Genomic DNA, 20219 nt, shown 5'->3' with positions numbered 1-20219 from the left:
CGGTCATTCTATGCGGTCAGTACAGTGTCTTTAAAAACACCGGTGCTATATCTGCTCTAAATAAAATTTACGCTAAGCCGCTTGCGCTTTTTGAGGTTCAACGGTGAACGGGGCCCACCCTGAAACTTGCAGACGTCTCAGCATGGGGAAGGGTTCATAGGTTAACAAAATAGAGGACCGCAGAGCTTGGGCAATTATTGACACCAGCCACCGAACGACTGTCTCCCTGCTTGTCTCTGAGTCCCCTCACCTCTGAGTCATTCTCGTTGAGAGTTGAGCAAATACCGTGCGACGGCGCGTCACAAATTATTATTGGTGTACATTATTACAACCCGAAAACACACCCGAGAGTTTCCTTTTAATCTCAACAAAAACGAAAATCCACGAGGGGTCGTGGGGGGTCATTTGCCGACAACACGGCGTGGCCGGCGAGTTTTGCGTTTGCACATCGCCGTAGAGCAAGTTAGAAAACTCTTCAAGTAAAACCCACACGAAATTTCTGTCTTGTCCGTAGCCGCAAGGTGTTTGTCTCTTGAGTTGTTTGGTCAGAAGAAGAAACCTGGTTAAGGGGCGGCGCTTCACAGGACAGCCCATACGGGGGTCTCGTAGCTCTGGACTGTGGAACTGACCAGGGAGGGTGGGAGGGGGGGATGTAGCATATGGTTATGGGCCTCGCACAAAAGAAGGTCCCACAACGGGCAGCCCATGAATGGTGGAATCAGGGGGGGGGGGGGGGGCATGTGGTATTCTGCCCCGGAATAATCTGTGCGGCCCTGCAGAGTGAGACAAAGACGGCCTTCGTGAGTGTGTCACCGTGACTGTGGACCGTATCCCGTGCCTGTAATTTCAAAGGTTTTTCGCCGTCGCATCGCTCGGTCGTGATTCTCCATGATTTAATGTCGGAACTAATGTAAGTACTTGTAGTATTACGCATTCGTTTTGAAGGTAATCAGATGTTTAGTTTAGAAATATAAACGATGAATCATTCGTATGTACAAAAAACAATTGCAAGGTGAAAAAAAACGATTTAACAAATGACTTAAATAAAAGTTTAAAACTTTTGCAAGCGACATGGAAACGCAGGCCTGATTCATGAGTGTGCATTGAACGTTTACTTTTTCTTACAGCGGATGGAGTTGATTTCTAATGTAGAATGTGATTATCCGTATGGCTTTGTGGTTGTTACGATGACCGGTGCTACCACCGGTGGGGCAACGGGTGGCACACCGGCCTTGCAATCCGCAGGTCGCCGGCTCGATTCGACCTTCTGCTGCACCTCCGATTAGCGCGGTTGGCTACGTGCGGTGCGAAAAAAATTAAATCTACATGCATGTATATATACACAACAGGGGCGAGTTTCTTGAATCCATGTGCATGGAGGGATTTGCGAAGACTTGGGGCGGCCTTTATCCCACAGTGGATTAGATTATGGATTATAATGATGAAAGTGGTTGCATTTAATAATGCACAGTAATACTCTAGGCAAACACATTGCTTCACACGTCAGTCGATGTAAGAACTAGTGCTGGAGCTTGTCAAAAGTGAAATCTGAAATTTGAAAGGTGCATTGGTGGGAAAAAGAAAAAAGTACCCTTATAAAATAATGATGGTGATGTCATTACATCTGAAGCCACTTCTACCCCCAATTATATATTTTGGAGCTGGCAATACCGCTGCCCAGGCAGGCCAGCCTTCTTTACAAATTTAAACATTAGCTTTTAATTTCCCTGCCAGGTCCGTCTACCAAGTGCACAACAACAATTTACTTTAAATAGTTTCTGCAACACCGACAAACCAATTCCATGGAATTAACTCACCATATCCCATGGTTATCGTGTGCAGCGCTCCGTTCTGGTATTGGGCTGTGCACCGCTACATGGTTTGGCACGATGTCCGACATTTGGTGCCACGTCCTGGAAACTTCTTCGAAAACTGAATTTGGTAACGTCGGACATTGTGTCGAACGAACATGCGGCGATAAAACGCATCGCAGAACAAAAACGCTCGGAATTTGTGAAAAAAATAAATCCTCCCTGCCTGGCTGTTGTAAGAGGGCTTCGAGAGGTTGCAAAAATATATTCATCTCGTTCGCGTGGCAACTGCCGGAGACCAGCATTGCAAAAGAGTTGCAATTTTGTATCGTCCTGTTGCATTTCACGGGCCATGCAGGTTCTGTCACGTGGAAAAAAACAATATTGGTCAGGGTTGATGAACTTTAGATTAGGTTTGTCCAATCCAACTGATTAATCGACTAAAAATTGCAATCGACTGCTTTTTTGTGGTCAATCTCTCTGGGCCCCTTTTACAACCCTTTTACAAATTGCCACCACCACATCCTGCCTCCCGAAGGTGGGAAACCCCCCTCTAAAGCCACGCCCGGCGTGACTCAACTGATGACTTCACCAAGCCCTGCCCATCACCTCCCATCAGCAGCACACGTGGGAATAGAGGTGGTTTCGTGCTACCTGATTAGTCGAGTGACAGAACCAATAATCCATTACTTGAAACATCGGATAACCCAGCTCTTGTATAACCTCTAAAAGTCACAGAGCAAAGCAAGGTCTTTTGGTACTTTCATGGCCAGGCTTCAGTGCGAGCGCAGTGGTGGTCGCGGTGGCGATGGATTTGCCGGCCACGGTGGTGGTGGTGGCAACTCTGGTGGACCATTGGTGGACCATGTAAAAGTGGCAGTGCATGAGCCACCCAACCTCCAGCTAGTCGGTAGTACAGCAATCGGTCTGCGCTTTTCTCCCACACTCACCACAAAAAAAATGTACTTTATATGTCATTCTTGACATAAAATACATTTATACCTGTGAAAAAATAGCACCGATTCCCAAACAAAGACCCTGATGGATAAAGGAGTTTTGAGACTCAGCGTGGCTTTTCAAAATGAGTTTTCGTCGAAGGAGGGAACACGTCTGAGAGCACGTCCGCTCCGGAAATGGATCGATGAAATCCGCTCACGTTGCGAGGAGCCGTACGGATTGCTGTGCCGCAAAAGCACGAGTGATGGCGACCGTTTACACAGGCCTCCATCCGGCAGTGGATAGATCATGGCTGATGATGATAGGGCATTAAAACATGACGGAAGGTTTCACCAAAAGAGGGTTGGTTCGGGGGAACAGTCGTTAAGTCGAGCGCTAGGATTACAAGCTGGCAGTTTTCATTACAGGAATTATTGTCGCAGGCTTTGGCGAGTGAAATGAAACATCAATCAACAGCAGCTGATTACAGAGTTCGTTTTGCGAAATCGTGAGGTTGCTCCACGGCTTCCTAGGCGATTAAACGTGGAAAATATTTGGCCAGAACCAGGTCATCGACACAAGGCCCACACTGACCAGCGCGCCACATAACACGCGTGCGTCTAAACGTTGTACAAGGCGGTGAAGGTGCAGCCCTGCAATTGCTTGCTCGCACCGATGTTATCGGAAGGGGCCTCTACTAGAGGGAGTGATATAAAGCCCCTGTGGGCCAGGGTATGATGACCCACCGAGGTCACACTCTTGCAAATAAGACATCCTGGGCCACCTGAGTTGTCACATGGTTAAAGAAATATGAACTTTGACTCCACTTTCAACTACTCTTCCACGGTGGCAAAGACTTCTTGGAAGAGCTGCGAGTACCCACGCTTTACCCCGCCGCAAGGGCCCTGGCCGAGCGAGTGACCGAGCGGTGGCCCAGTTGGTACCACTGGGTGGACTCAAGCGGTGGTGGGCAGAGTTGGGTGGTGGAGATTTAAGAAATCTTCCCAAAATAACGCACCAGGCAAAAAAATAAAATCGTCGTTGGGTATTTTTTTGTTATGGTTTTATTATTACTATGATAATTTTTCAAAAAAAAGTTTGACGTTTCTGTTCAAATGAAACAAAACTCTCATATCCACACACGTCCCTGGTAAATAGTGTATGTATGTTTACTACCGAGCAATAACTGAGTTCTAAATTGTACCATGTTATATAATTATCTTGCCTTCCGCTGGCAATAAATAACGCAAGGTCGCCAATTGTCAAGCATAAATAACGGCAGTGTTACAAATCCGAAATGAGATCATCCCGTGGCCGGCGCTGATGTCAAGTCGCGTGTACATCGAGGAGGAGAGTAGTGCTTAAATACCGATCGCCAGGCTGAGAGAGAAACGTTGCAAAATGTGCGTCCGCGCGCGTGCCACGGTGAAATGTACAATCCACGAGAGAACGAGACGCGCCGCAGAGATTCCGAAGGGTGCCGAGCCGACGGCGCTGGTACATGGTACCATCACGGAGCTCTTCAATTATAGCAGTCTACATAACCGAGTGCAATTGATCAAAATTCGCATGTCTAGATATATACGTTTCTTTATATAATATATCGTCGTAGTAATAAATAATAATAAAGATTTAAAAACGAAACGGTGATGTAAAAAAGTGATCGTTCCAAAACGCTCGCGGTGCCGCCGCCGCTGCCATTTTCAGGTTGTGGCAGGACGAGAGACTCCGCGTCACGGGCGCGCTCGCAGCACGAGGCTGGGGGGAATCATCGCTGCCGCAACCCCCCACCCCACCCCCAACCCCGACGGGGAGAACTCCTGTCGCTCCACAGTTAAGGCGCGGAGAAATGTCTCCGAGTCTGTCGTGAACCGCTCGGCACGGTGCCAGCCACGGCGGCTGTGGGGGATTGGGGGGCACCGTCCACATATCACGGCTTGGCACGTGCTGCCCCCCCCCCCCGCTCGCTCTTCAGCTTGTGGGGGTCTCGAGTCTCGCGCCGGGAGGGGGGGGGGGTTAGGGGTTCACCCCGTGATTGCGTGCGAAGCGACTCTCGGCTCGGGGCTCAACGCCCCGAGGGCTCGCGACACCGATCGTAGTTTCTGTTTAACACAATTGCCTCTGTGTCCCAGTTGCGTGGAGAGGGCGGGTTCGCTCTGCCGTGCCAGGCTGGCTGTGTGCGTGTGTGCGTGTAAGGTTGCGCGTGTGTGTGCGTGTGCGCTACGGTTGTCACCTTTGACGGAAGAGAAACGGGACCTATCACGTGAAGCGGAATATCTCACGGTCTCGGAAGGAGAATGACTCGCGAGGGAGTGGTGTTGTAACATCATCGTCGTCGTTGTTGTTGTTGTTATTATCAAACTGATCAAAACAACATGGGAAGAGTCGCAGGTTCCCCAGGAGAAGAAGATGAACACGAGGACGATCGCGGGGAAATGCCAGGGGCAGGTGGCACCCCCCCCCCCCCCGGTGTCCCGCTTACATGGTCAGGCTCAGCGCACTGCACTCCCCATCCTGACAGCACGGCAGCTGCGATTGTATGCCACGCACGTCGCTGTCAGCAAGTCGCAGCTTCACGGGTTGATTAAAAAAGAAAGTTAACTTGTCTTTACACTCTCAGAGGATATACAAATGAGTACCAGCTCCACTGCCCTTCGAATATGCAGCAGTCACACACGTACACTCAAACCTGACTCAGCCTAAACCGATTCTCCAGCGGCGTGGTTGCTGTGATGAACACCAGCAACTGGGGAGACAAAGGTGGCCAGGCATGAGCGGTGCAGAATAAAACCTTCTTCATAGCACGCGGAGCCTGGCCCTTGCCGGGCGTTTGCTGACAGCACCTCTCCTCCCAGCAGTCGATAAGGCAAAGTGGGGGGGGGGGGGGGCAACGTTTGCCTCTGCCAGCTGTGCCCCGTGTCTGTTGCGTGACGTCTTCCGCAGTAAATAGATACACACCGAACTTCAAGGAATATTCGTTTTTGTGGTTTTTTACACTTTGGTTTTACTCAACTTTACGTTTCTCTATTTATTTTGTGGAATATATCGTTAATGTTTAATTCTGTTCGCCGAGGTTTCTATTTTATTTTTACCTTTTAAATTTAAGATCTTGTAGAGACACACAGAGAAACGAGGGCCTTTCAATAAGTAAAAACAATACTTTAATGAATTCTGGGATTTAGATTAGTTTTGTTTAAATAGAAATCGTAGAGGGACATGACCATAATATTATATGGAGATTATATTTTCCTTCAGAATTTGTAGTTGTCACCGTGATTCGTAAAGCTGTCACCATATTACAGCAGCGGTGATGCACGACTGCAAATCCAGGGATGGTGGATCACACAAAGATTGAGGAACTCCGTTGCCATGGGCGTTGGGGTTGTCATACCCTGGCTTGCCGGGCAACAACAAAAGCGTGGACTTCCACCTCAACTAAACTTTTAATTTTAACGGGTAAGGCCCACTCAGCTTATAGCTCTTTTTTTAGAAGCGACCTGGCCACAAATGATAGCTCAACAAAGTGGCTTATGTGGACATTTATAGCAAACGCATGTTGCTTCTAAATGTGGGGGGGGGGGGGGGGACCAAAGGACCTGGAGAAACATGCACGCGACCACGCGGAGAGACACGCAAACTCCAAATATACAGCAGGCGTCAGGGTCGGTGTCGAACCCACGACCTCCTGTATACTAGGCGAGGTAGTTAACATCTCCTAGCCACCGCGGCGCTCCACCTGCTCAGTCCTGGGTAGAGTGCTGATAGCCCCTCGCACAAGTGGGGTTTCTCTTGCTGCTCTGGTTCTCCTGCCACATGTAAGCACCCATTAATTCTCTGAAAACATCTTCGTATATAGAGGACCGCAGAACTTGGGCAATTTATGGCACAAGCTCAGCGGCCCGGCTGCTTTCCTGATCGTCTGCGGTTCCTCGCGCCTCTGAGTCGTTCGCTCTCTTCGCAAGGGAGCGAATTCTGTACGGCGCATTACAAATATGAATTACTATCATTTATTTTGTGATGAACTTCACTTGCCCTTCACACCCTCAAAGGAAAAATAAGTTAATGCGCATCTCAGATTTCCTAATGTGCACGTGTGCAAGGGCATACATGATCACATAGCACATGCTGTCCAGCTGCAAAATGTAGAAAATAAATATCGCGCATGAGTAACAGGTGAATTTTCCCATTAACTACACATTTCTTTGACTAAAATCATACTTAAACAGGTTACATATGAATTATTGAGCGTCTGGACTTGATGGGGGGGGGGGGAAATAGTTGCAGAAAAATATTTTAACACATGTCCACTGCAAGACAGATTCTGCTCAATTTGTGTCTTGGAGAATGGTAATGTCATCCTGATTTTGGTTGAAAAAGCACCATTTTATCAAGAAAATACCACGACTTTTTTTTTAGTTTTTACTCAAATCTGGGGAACCGAAAAAATCCTTTCTCTACTCATCAAGGCTCCTTGTGTTCCGGCACACCATCATTAGGCTCGATCGGCACAGGATGGACTCCATGAGATGACTTTGGCACCGTCAAGATGCGCCCAGGAGTGCACCCAGTCAATGTGACAAACGCCTATTTTTCTCCACCGTGCAGCTCGGGAGGATTCGCCGATGGCTATTTCCACTGCGCGAGCCGAACCGTGCCGCTGACACGTCACGTGCAACGGAAGGGCCGAGACGCGCGCCGGTGGCGGCTCGGTGGACGCTGCATCCTCACAGGGTACCGATTCGACGTCACGCGCAAATGAGCGTGCGCGTCGTTAGCCCCGGCTCGCTTGGCCCTGCTTGGCCTCCCCTCCGAGCCAGATTCCGGTGTCGTATTGCATGAGGCCAGCGTAGAAACGTTTTTTTTTTCGGCTCGGCATGGCAAATAGCCAGCGGAAACCACACCGTGCCGTGATGGCCCGGTGCTGGTTTGGCTTGGAATGCGCCCGTGGGAAAAAGGGGGTACAAATGATGTTGCCAGGGCAGCAATGAACAACCTGGACCAGACTCATGATTACCTGACACCAGGAGTGCACAACTCCAGTCCTTGTGGGCCAGAACCCCTGCAGGCTGTACAGATAGTGCAGAATATCCCACTGCTTCATAGCTGCGAGCGATGAATAAGGTCTGAGCAAATTATGTCGTCAATTAAGGGCTCGGGCCAATGAGAGCTCGCTTGGAACGAAAACCTAGAAACGTAGATTCTTTGTTTTGCCGGCTCCGCGGAACCGGAGTTGTGCTCCCCTTGCTTCACACGGCTTTAAAACCTCGATGTCCTGAGAGCCCACGCCACGAGTGGACAGTTCACGTCAAAGTAACCCATTTCGATTGAATACGGTGACAATTTGTCACTGGAAACTGTGCCGCGTCCACTCTCCCGTTTTGCCTCGACCGCCACAACTCTCCACGCTACGTGCTGCACATCCCATTTGTGAGTTCAAGGCTGGATAAGGACCTCCCCCCACACCGTGCGGGTCGTGGGGAGGGGGGTGGGGGGTTATTTGAGCATACTTCGCCACGCTAATCAACGCGCGTTGGTGAAGAGCGGAGAGCGTAGAAGTACAGTGCAACGATGGACTTTTGCTGCGCTGCCCTCTGCTGCCCACGACGACGCCGCCCCGTATCCTCCAAGCGACCTGCCGTGCACGGCGGTCACCCCTCTGAAGCGCTGCCCAGGCTCAACCCTGGCTTGGCTTTCGAGGCCTGACGAGACTGGGCACGTTCCGGGTGATGTGATCATTGCGGGGGGTGGGGGAGGGCGCTCGCAATCTCGCCCTGCGAGCAAAATCCACGCAAAAGCGCCGCGTGCATCTTCTGGCCGGGGGGGGGGGGTCATGGATTTTAGCGCAAAGCTGTTCACGGCTCGACGTCAACCCAGCCCACCGGCCACCTGGCGGGAGCGGTCGCGGGCGCCGTGGGGGGGGGGGTTAGGAGAGGGATTTCATTTTTGGTTTCATGGCTAACGGTGAAGAGAATCTCATGGCCTGGAGCTTTGCAAGCGAGTCTGGGCGTAGCAGCAACCGAAGTGCACGTGGCTCTGTCCCGACGATTAGGAGGGTCCTGCCGCACGTGAGCACGGACACGCGCGCAGTCCAGCACGCCGCTGCCGCATTGCCTACATCGCTCAAATAGCACCTTGGTTAGCGTCCGTAAGAAATGTCCGTCTGGAGTCATCGCCCGATGCAGAAATCGAAGTTGTTCATCTTTGTTCACCTCCGTGGACAAAAAGGGGAAGGCGACATCCGTTGCCGTCCGTCCGGCGGAGGGATCTCTCCGAGATTAATTGCCGCCGCTGCGGCAAAGGTCGCCATCGCTCCTTACGAACAGTCCCATGTCGACCTTGAGCTCTCTCGCGTCCAAAGGCCGGAATGTTCTTCCTCCTTCCCGACACGCGTTCCCGGCCCCGCCGTGTGTCGTTGGGCACAACGCCCCGCGGCGTTTCAGCTCCATGCGTCTGTAGCTCCCTTGAAGCTCCCAGCGGGTGGTAGAGAAACTTGGGAAGGTCGCACCGAACGACACTCGGTACAAAACGAGAACGCGTCGGGGAGCTGTGCAGGACGAACCGCGAGAACCCAGGTGGTCGTGATTGTATCCCTCGCTGCCACTCCTGTAACTCTGATCGTAGCCATCACCAAAACGAGAACTTTGTCCCCATGTATCCGACATTAAGCATAATCCCCAACCGTAACCCCAAACGTAACGTAATTTCTCGCACACAAATTATATTAATTGCATTGTTATTTAACTAATACTGCCTCCGGCGATCCATGGCACTACGAGGAAATGCCCGGATGACCCTTTAAGATCTCCTCTTAACGATAACACGGGCACCCTAACGCCAATGCGATAACCCTGACCCGAATACCTCATGTAAAATTGTTGTTTTTAATACAAATTCTTACGCTCCAACGCACTGTGATCATAGTTCTAAAACGCCAAGCCGAAACAATGAGACCCGAATCGGTGGCGTCACGTAGTTGGCACGAGCCCCGTAGCAAGGTACGAAATGGGGCCACTCCCTGTCCAAATTCAATTTCCTCGCCTTCTTTGCAGCCCAGCGCCTGGGCCACTCCAGGCTGTGGGCCCCCGGTGCAGTCGCACCGCCTGCACACTCGGTAGCTACGCCACGGACCCCAACCCTTACACAACAACCCTGACTTTTACACACCAGGACCCTAACCCTAACGCGGTAACCGTAGCAGGGAGACCGACGCCGAACCTAACAAAAAAGTCCCTGACGCTAAGGCGGCGACCCTAAAGCGCTGACCCCCTTTGACCCTAACACAGTCACGTCGGCTCTCTTCATTTCTCAGAGCTTCATTTCGGCCGGGTCCGTCCGGGAAAATATCCGGTGAGAAACGAAGCCTTAGTCGTCCCCCTGATGTCTTGGCGCTCTCCCGCCACGAGCTTCGTTTCTACCAACAGTCGTTCTGTCTCGCCGCTACTGTCGACCCGTGCATAACAACAACAACAACAAACAACAACAACAAACGGACGAGACCTCTGCGGCGGTGGCGGTGTGTCGACGCTCGCGCCTCGACCCGTCGCCAGGCTTGCGTCCCAATCTCCGCAACCCGCCGTGGAGGCCAAGGACGGCCGGACCCCCGAGCGGGAGGTCACGCGGGTCGCCGGTCGACCCGGCGTGCCCGCGACGGCACGCCCGCGGCTACCGCGGCTGCGGGTGGCCGCGGCGCTTGGGCATCTGGGCGCTCTCGGGCTGGCCGGTGTCGGAGAACGACGCGAAGAAGTGCTCCATCTCCCGCTGGAGGACGCGGTTGCGCGCCTCGGCGTCCTGGCGGGCGCGCTCCGCGTTGCGCTGCCGGATCTCGGCCATGCGGTGCCGCGCGCGCTCCTGCTCCAGCTCCTCGGAGAGGCGTTCGGCTCGCCGGCAGGCGTCCACGCCGCTCGCCTCCAGGCTGCGACGCGGAACGGGCACCGAGGGGCACGCACGCGCGCAGAGACAGAGGCACCCCGCTTAGAGCCGCGCCAGACCGTCGGGTGCGCTGTTAGCGAGCGACCGTGAGGGGCGACGCGGCACACGAGGGGGTGGGCGGCCAGCACCACGCCCCGGCCGTCTCTCTGTCCCCCGGTAGTGATGTCTGCACACCGCAATGGGTAATCGTTTACGGGTGTGACTTAGGGGAGGTTCAGATATTCGTCACCGATGTCGGCCGTGAGTGTCAAATGAAATTCGGGTCATCGGGTTTGTAGGGTAGCGTGCCAATGTACTAAACTCCCGCTCCCCACATCAACACACACACACATCTGCGCGCACACACGTGGACACGCGCAATTTTACATCTAAATCTATCCCGGTAGCAGCTGGTCCTGGCAGTTGTGCATCCAATTCCAAAGAACAACAACAACAACATCAACACCGTTGCCAACAACAGCGCTACCTTTTTATCCTCTGCTCGTACTCGGCCTTCTGTCGACTCAGCTCCATCTTGAGCTCCACGACGAGCTCCTGCATGGCCTCGTGGTGCGACTCGTCGGGATCGCACCCCAGCGGCCCGGCCCCGCCCGGCCCGGCTCCCCCGCAGGGGCCGCCCACCAGCGGCAGCGGCGGCGGCGCCAGCGGCGGCGCGAGCGGCAGCGCCAGCGGCAGCAGCGTCGGCTCGTTGATGCGGCTCGTGGTGGTCGTGGTGACGCTGCTCCGCACGCACACCTCTACCCGCTCCACCAGGCCCTCCAGCTGCGCGGGGAGGGCGCCCCGCGGCTCCGCGCGCCCTCCCCGCGGCTCGCCGTAGCCGCAGTCGCGGAAGGAGCACGCCGGCGTGGAGCCACACGCGGAGGCCGCGACGTCGCCCAGCGAGATCTCGCACGACGAGCTGGACCACGTCGCGCCGCTGTCCACGCTGCGCCGCTCCTCCGAATTGCCGGCCGACGGGCTCTCGGCCGGCACGTTGTCGTACGTGGAAATCCGCTGCAGCGTGGCCGAGCCGCCCACGCCGCCGCCCACGCAGCCGGCGCCGAGGCCGCCGCGGCACCCGCCGGCCCGCTCGGGCCCCGGCGGCCTGCGGTTGTGCTCGCGGATCGTGGCGTAGCCGTTGGCGGCCCAGAGGCGCGACGAGCACTCCAGCGTGTCGGACGCGACGCGCCGCGACGTCGGCGGCGGCGGCACGGGGCCGAACCGCGGGCCGCCGCCGCCCGACCTCGGCGAGCCGGTCTCGCGGCCGCCGGTCAGGGGGCGGCCGGGCCCGGCGCGGTACGGCGCCTCGCCGCAGCCGCCGACGGCCGCGCCGAGCGAGCCGTTGGCGACCGCGCCCTTGCCGAAAGGCGCGGCCGTGCCCCTCCGCGCGGCCGCGGCCCGCGGGCTCCCAAGCGGGTCGGCCACCGCCGGCAGCGGGCGGCACCCCGCCCCGCCGGCGCCCACGGAGCGGCCGCGGAAGACGACGGCGGCGCCCGGCTCGGAGCCGCTGGTGCACGTGTCGGACTCGGAGAGCGGTAAGGCCCCCCACGCGGAGGGGCGGCCGCCCCCGGCCGGCGGCCCGCACGACGCCGTGCCCCCCCCGCCGGAGAGAAGCGGCGGCGGACCCTCGCGGGCGTCCTTGCGCAGGCCTTCGGGGCGGCCCAGGCTGCCCGGGGGCAGGCGGGACACGTGGACGTCGACGCACGGCCGCGGGAAGAGGCGGTGCTGCTCGGCAATGAACACCTCCATGAGCTGCTGGATCAGGGGGGCTCCTGTGGCGTGGGGTGGCGGGGCGAGGGGTGGGGGGGTCGTCAGCTTGAGGTGCGACACACATTTATTGTTGTGATTTATGTAGCGACATTGAAAAATTATTTAGATTCTTGAAAAAACTGTGGGTTGAATGCAACTGTCTCTAATTCACTCACAATTAAATGCTAAAGATGTATTCATAAGTCAAAGGGGGGGGGGGGGTGGTGGGGGGGGGGGGGTTCGGAGGAGTGTTGGCGCAATGGTTAATGCACTGCGCTCGGTAACTCCTGTCCCTTCACCAGCCCACACTGACCAGTGTGGTGAGGTATGGTCAGACTCCAGGACCAACATGGAATGGGGAGGCCTTCATTCAGCAACGGTAACATGACATTATTAAGATGGCTGATAATGTCATATCCCCGCGCCTCATTTGTGGAAGATGTAATGACTCTCAGTGGTAAGCAAAGAGCAATGAGATTAACAGAAGAGCCTCCACTGTAAAACTATCATCTGGCGACCACCCGCTGCGACGATGGTAACATTTGTCCCAGTCGAGTACAGGCGGGAACATCGCTTGGACTAGCCGACAAGCTCCTTCCCCCAACAGCCATCACCACCACCGCCGCCCCCCCGAGCCAATTACACACTCGCAGACGATCTCACCGCTCACAAGTCGGAGCAAGGTGAGCACTGGTCGTCACGCTTGGTCCCACGCCCCACGCTGGCTTCGTCTTTTTCCAGGTTTCTTTCTTTCAGCCATGACGTAAATACGGAACGTTCGTCACGCGCCATATTATGTCGCAAGATTCGCGAATAAAATTTTTTAAATTTTAAACGTCAAATTTTAGTTTGTTACGCTATTTCATACGCGCAGCTCGCATCTTTTGTTACGAATGTTTTTTTTTAAGTCGGGGGGTCGGGGGAGTTTTTTTGAGAGAGCCACGGAAATCTGTCGCAGGCTATAAATAGGAGTCAGAGCAACACGCCGGCGTGCATTTGTACCTCCAGCAGGGAAGGAGCCGGTGAGTCATTGTGGTTATTTCTCATGCAGCTGCAGATAGCCCGCAATTATTTCCAAGCCTTTAGCGGAGGAAATAAAAATGCTAGAAACGAGTCTCGCAAGCAAACCTCTCTTGAACTGGCGGGCATAGGGAGAGGATAAAGAAGAAAATGAAAACAACTATTTGGAGCTTACGGTGCGGCAGTCATCACTGGCCGTGATCTATCCGCTGCTGGATGAAGGCTTCCCCAAGCCGGCACTATTCCTCTCACGGCCTCGCGAGGCGATGATCCTCGCTCCATCTCTGCGGTGTCTTGTTTACTTTTGGCTCCTAATAAAGGAAGCCACGGGAGCTATGCACTTTTAAATCTCGATTTAAAACGAATTTCTTCAGAACCGCTTTGTGCGTTCAGTCTGTTGTCCTTCCCCCGCACCTCCGATTAGCACGGTTGGCTACGTACGGTGTGAAGGCATTTTAACATACAACATACAAGATACACGTACAACATACAGTAAGTTCTGCTATAACGCATGTTTTCAAAACGCGAATTGGATATAACGTGATTGAGTGAGCAAAATTACGTTTACTTTTGGCTTGGTGTGTGTCTCGCTCGGTATGTCTCTCTCTGCATGTGTGTCTGCCTATGCTCTTCCCGTGTCTGTGTTTTATCATTCATTCTGACCTGATGATGCTTGCTTGTCTTGCAACCGAAACGTCCTATTCTATTATTATTTGATTTTATTTTCTACGTGACTTTACCGAAAGAACCGAAGAGAATTACGTCGCACGAATCGAAATGAGCGGTCGCATGGCTGCCTCAACGTAACATCGTCACACGAGGCAGCGGGATGCTGCTGGATACTTAGAGATGCTACCCACGTGCCTCAGTCTTTGTTCGGCCTGCGTACGCATCTCACCGTGTTATCGTGGACTGTGCTTTACCATTTTTTATATAATATTTATAACGCAACTTTTCCATAACGAGGTGCTCTTCAGAAACGCAACTACCGCGTTATAGGAGAACAGACTGGACACACGTACACACGTACACACGTACACACGTACACACGTACACACGTACACACGCTCCGTGGGTCGTGTCAAGCACTGGCCGTCATCCTTCTCAGTGTCGTGTCCTGGCCGAGCCCATCTAATCCTCCTGCAGTCATCACAATGATGGTCAAACGTGCACTCTCCATGATTCTTTTGCACATTTTTCAGCACCGGGTTAAGAGCATTGACTCAATTCGCAGCCACGGCGAACATCGGTGGCGAGTGACACCTTGTCACCAACGCGAGTCGACCAGCATAGCAAAGTATCATCAAACAGCCCACCATGACGGACACGGGATAGGGAGGCCTTGGAGTCGACGGGGTGGGGGGGCGGCAGTGAGACTCGATGGGGGGGGGGGGGGGGCGGCAGTGGGAGTCACACGGGCCCTAATGGTAAAGACGATTGCGTGTCGCGGAGGACAAGGACGCACCTTCCATGATGGAGGCCGGGTCTTCTGTCTTGGGCCGCAGGATGTTGGGCCCGAACACGGTGGCCAGGTTCTGGATGCTCATCTTGTTGACGACCGCGTGGGACTGCACCTCGTCCAGGAAGCTGCACGCGGGCCACGCCGGCGGCAGCGGCGGCGAGAGGAGAGGGCACACGCTCGATCACGCGATGTCGGGCACAGCCACCAGGGCTCGATAACGGCGAGACCCCGGTCCACGAACCTTGGAGCCGTCGTCATCGAGAGCGAAGCCCCAAAGTTTCGTCTTCAGCTCAATCACGGTGCTCAGCACGGTATGTATAACTTATTTCGCACCGTACGTGGCCAATCGTGCTAATCGGAGGTATGGGGGAAAGACAACAAACTAAACACAAAACGCAGATCGAAAGAAACGAGTTTTCGCTCCAGTGGCTTCCTGATATCGGACGGAAGAGTGTTCCAGATGGCCGCAGAAGCGAACTTGAAAGCGTGCGATGCGGTGATCGTCTTTGTTGGATGGCCAGCAACAAGCCGCTGCGACCCACCACGACTGGACATATGTGAAAAAGAGCTTCATAGCTCTCCAGGGTAAAAAAAGATTCTGATTTTGTCTAGTGACTCAGCGCCGATAAAATGATTTCAATAATGAACAGTAATCCCTTGCCAACCGCGAGGGTTATGTTCCTGAAAACCCTCGCGGTTGGCAAATCTGCGGTTAGTAAAGTACAGGGCGCATATGGGAAATAGGGGTTAGGGAAACCACGAGCGCGGTCGGACTCATTACAGCTTAAATAACTTGCTTGTTTATTAACTAAACACCGAATACAGCGCATCACGCAATAACATGATCAAACATAAATACACGTGATATTAACTTTACATACCTTTAATATTGACGATGGTCATGACGATAACAATGAGATGACGGGGGAAGGGGTAGTTAGCAGGAGGAGGGGCTCAGCCCACCCTCCAGGCCACAGACGCAACACTCTCCCCTTCACCACTCGCTGTACGCGTCGGGTCCACGATTAAAGGGTTAATGTGGACTATACAGAATGTACAACAAAACAGACTGGCAGCTGATCAGCTAAGCAGCGCCACGACGTTTGTAACGACGGCGTCACGCAATGCGATGATGTGACGCTGTAATGCCGCTACGTGTCAACTAGGTCGTGCGCTTTCCTCAACACCGTGCTTACCCGTGGATACTCAAATTTGCAGGCTGCGGTTGTTAAATTGCTACACCGCACATGTATTTCGTGAGACGGAGCGTGAATCGGACCCATCGCGGAGGTAGCAACGTGGAGAAGAGCGAGAGGATTTGGTGGTCGCTGCAGACCCAGAGGTCGTCTCGCGAGAGGCCGCGAGACAACGTGGCGGATGTTACGCAGCGGCGCTGATTTTTATTTCACGACTTTGAGCGCGACGACTCTCCAAGCGAGATGCTCGCGGTCGGTAGACAGGCATACAGAAGTAAATGCGCGTGTACTCAAATCTCAAGGTTGGCAAGGGATTACTGTAAAGCAACAACAAAATAGCCAAAGCACGCTCCCCCCCCCCCGTGCCAATGTTTGTCTGCGCCAGGCACCTGCAGATGTAGCGCAGGAGGCTGTAGTTGGCTGGAGGCAGCACCTGCAGGCGGCACGACAGCTCCAGAAATCCCTGCGGGAGACGCAAATCGCAGGACGGGGGTCCAGGGGTCAGCATCTATCAATATTTATATATTTATTTAATTTACCACTTCCTTACCTCGGGAAAGCCTCACGACTCTTTATCAGGAGGGTCATACCAGGTTTTCAGAGTAGCGGCTGATGTTGCCGTGTGAAAAGCGGCTGATGTTGCCGTTTCAGCACTGGGATCTGGTGATGGCCACGACACTTTGTGTGTTTTACCAGCTAGGTCCACGGAGCTCTATGGCTCTTTATCAGCAGCGGCCTGGCCACAAATGATGATCGCTCAACAAAGTGGCTCATCACGTGGATATTTAGAAAGCCAAACACTCTCAACGCACGTTGATTCAAAATTTGGAGGAGAAAACTCAGAAGACCCGGAGAAAAATTCACGTGACCACGGGGAGAGAGACACGCAAACTCAAAATATACAGCAGCAGGCGTCAGGGTCGGGACTGAACCAACGACCTCCTGCACACCAGGCGAGGCCCCAATGAAACACACTTTCACTTCGCTATGGGAGGGAAACAGAGAACCCGGAGGAAACCCGTGCAGAGCCGGAGAGAGGAAACACAAACCCGGCACAGAAGAGGGCCCCGAGTCGGGAATCGAACCCGGGCGCCTTCTGCTGTGAGGCGCGGGGGTTGTTGTGTCATTGCGCCAGCCCGGCGATGGGCACCGGTGGCCTCGCCACTTTGATTTTATTCACTTGGGAAACGCGAATCGCCGACGACGCGGTTGTGATACCCCAAAGGGGGCGGGGGGCGGGGCGGTTGGCGCCACGTCGCCGCAGCCGCTGCCACCTGCCCGGCCTCACCTGCCCGGCCTCACCTGCCCGGCCTCACCTGCCCGGCCTCACCTGCCCGGCCTCACCTGCCCGGCCTCACCTGCCCGGCCTCACCTGCCCGGCCTCACCTGCCCGACCTCACCTGCCCGGCCTCACCTGCCCGGCCTCACCTGCCCGGCCTCACCTGCTCGGGCTTGGCATTTAGCAGCTTGGCGCACGCCAGGAAGTCGCCGTAGGCGGAGAAGGGCACCACGGGCTCGGGCAGCTCGCGCAGGTACAGCTTGAGCAGCGATGCCACCGTGTGCACGTCCGTGCTCCTGCACACGCGCGCAAAGACGAAGATTCCCACCCGTCATCACCTTCCAACAGGGGGCAAGTGGTGCCCGTGAGCGAGTAGCACGAGTAGCGGCAACGAGAGTGGCGGGTACAGGGCGGTGCCTTGACCCCCCGCTCCCTGGTGGGCAAAGCTACGAGTTGGGGCCCCCTTGACAATCAGCGTGAGATATGTTTTCAACAACAGTTTGAAAGAAGAGAAACTCATTTAAAATGCGGTTTAAATATATTATCGTGAGAATACTTTCATCTATGCTCCACGTTTTATTTTAGTTTAATATCAGCGGTGATGTAATATTGCGAAGACGGAGCGCCCCTGCAGTGTTAAATGTTCGAGACCATGAGCGTCACGGTCATGTGACTAGGCAAGAGGAGCCGCGACAGTGAATAGCTTCGAGGTGCGACCGTGCGTGACAAAGCAAATGTTGTGGCCCCACCTGACCGATCGCGCACCCCCTGAGCTGATCATGTCGTCACTATGCCACTGAGTGGCACCGATGGAGGCTAGCACCGCACCTCCAATTAGCACGGTTGGCTACGTACGGTGTGAAAGAAGTTCAACATACAGTACACACCACGCCCGGCCACCTTAGTCTCCCTCGTGGCGATGATGACACACTGCACCGTGTATTCATTTAAGGCACACCAAGAAAGAGGCATCCCACTTCGAGATTTCACAGAATCTTGGGTGTGCTGTGAGCGAACGCCCGGCCGTATTTGTTCTCCCCAGTGGTGATGTTTACACACCGCACCAGGTCCTCATTTATCGTTGAGACGGCCTAGGGGAGGTCCAGGACTGGATCAGATATTCGCCACTGATGCTGCTCATGAGGGGGTATCAAAGTCGTCGGGTCGCCGAGTTCGTGGTAGTGAACATCTCGCCACCGTGGCGTGCCCCCCAGCTGACCCGTCAAAGCTGGGCCTCTCTCCGCAGTCGAAGGCCCGCTGAAGGTCGCGCACGAGGCTGGCCTGACCCGGCATGCGGAAGAGGCCCTCCTCGGCGAGGCCGCGCTCGCGGATGAAGCTCACACACTGCTGCACGACGCGCGGCGCGGGCGGCAGGCCCGCCGGGGCGCCCGGCGGCACGGTGGCGTGGCCGCAGTGCTGCCGCTCCCAGCGCACCGTCTCCTCCAGACGCTGGCCGAACACGCCTGTGTGTGCGAGTGCGTGCGTGCGTGCGCGTGAGGTGGGAGACAAGTGGGGAGCGGTAGTGTGGAAGCGGTTAGCGCGCTGCGCTTCGAACCCGGCGGCCCGAGTTCGAATTCCCGCTCACGGCCAACACCGGCGACAATAATCTGAACCGGTTCTGGGGTCTCCCCTAGGTAGACTCAGCCTCAAATGAGTACCTGGCGAGATGTGTAAACATCGCCATTATGAAGACAAAGTCGGCCGGGCGTGATGATGACCACCCACCCCCTCGTGTGCCATGCCGGCCTTCATAGGTGCTGCTCGCTAACAGCCTGTTAAGGCTCTATGGGGGATCTGAGTCTTTGGTGATAGACACGTGGGGGCGTGTTAGGAATGCGCGGCAGGTTGATTTTGTTTAACCAGGCGAGAACTTGAGAAAGCAAAAGAATAAAATAAAGTCCGGGCGATGAAGTGAATAGAAACCACATGCACAGAGGTGCGGGTGTGCGCGGCGTGATGCACAACCACGCACGTGGGAGACACAACGGGAGCAGTGACAAATGGCTTAGCCACGTGACGACGAGCCACTTCGTTGAGCTGTCATTTGTGGCCAGGTCGCCTCTGAAATATAAGCTAATAGCTCGGTGGGCATTACCTGCTAAAACAAAATAGTTTAGCTTTATTTTCGATTTCTTTCGTGGTTTTCTTATCTTTCCTACACTTTGCACTCCTATTGCTTTGTGCAATGTTTGTTTTTATAACTTTCTGACCTGCCCCTACTCGACATCTGTGAAATAGAGCTTTATAGCTCTTCGGATTCCTCCTCCAGTATAAATAAATATTCTCATTCCATGAACGCGGCTTGCCTGGTTTCACAACCCCTGAACATCGGACTCTCGTCTTGTTCAGGAAGCAGCAGCTGCTGCCATGGGAAAATCTGTTAATCTTCCCGGGAAATCAAAAGTCCCGAGTTTTGTTCAGTTTCAAAATAATAACAGAAACACATCGCTCCACACAATCTGTCTACGTGTACGATAGTTATCTCTCCCACTGCGTGTGGGCAGATAGAGAGAGAGCATGTGAGTGAGTGTGTGTGTCCATGACACATGTGGATTTGGGGCATACCCAGGGGCCATGCGTGTGTGTACGCAGCATGAGGTGAGTGCGGTTAGGCATGAATCACGATGCACGTAAATTGTGTGATGGATGCAATAACGCAATAATAACACACAAGCCTAACAGTGGAGTGGAGTTGGGGGTCGCCGTGGTTAGCACACTGCATTATTGCACTATGATTCATAATTAAGTTTCTTGAGGGTTGTATCATGTAAGGTATAATGTTAATGTGTTATGGTAACCCTCCATCACCCGACGGAGCCAATCGAATCAAGTCGTCAGGGCATGGCCGAGCGTGCCGA

General features: G+C 54.3%; 1 protein-coding gene across 1 annotated transcript in view; it reads right to left on the bottom strand.

Annotated features, from left to right (window-relative positions):
• Positions 1-7001: 7001 nt before the first annotated feature.
• LOC144946408 (rho GTPase-activating protein 22-like) overlaps positions 7002-20219 on the bottom strand; it is a 44189-nt gene continuing 30971 nt past the window's right edge. The window contains exons 5-10 of the mRNA XM_078875210.1: positions 18581-18824; positions 17525-17657; positions 16472-16545; positions 14890-15011; positions 11143-12427; positions 7002-10659 (exon numbers count right to left, since the gene is read on the bottom strand). Of these exons, the coding sequence (XP_078731336.1) occupies positions 10410-10659; positions 11143-12427; positions 14890-15011; positions 16472-16545; positions 17525-17657; positions 18581-18824 (2108 nt within the window). The 3' untranslated portion in view covers positions 7002-10409. The remainder of the gene's footprint in view (positions 10660-11142; positions 12428-14889; positions 15012-16471; positions 16546-17524; positions 17658-18580; positions 18825-20219) is intronic.

Source organism: Lampetra fluviatilis, chromosome 41 (assembly GCF_964198595.1).
Source record: "Lampetra fluviatilis chromosome 41, kcLamFluv1.1, whole genome shotgun sequence".
Lineage (NCBI taxonomy): Eukaryota > Metazoa > Chordata > Hyperoartia > Petromyzontiformes > Petromyzontidae > Lampetra > Lampetra fluviatilis.
This window is presented reverse-complemented; position numbering and strand designations above follow the sequence as displayed.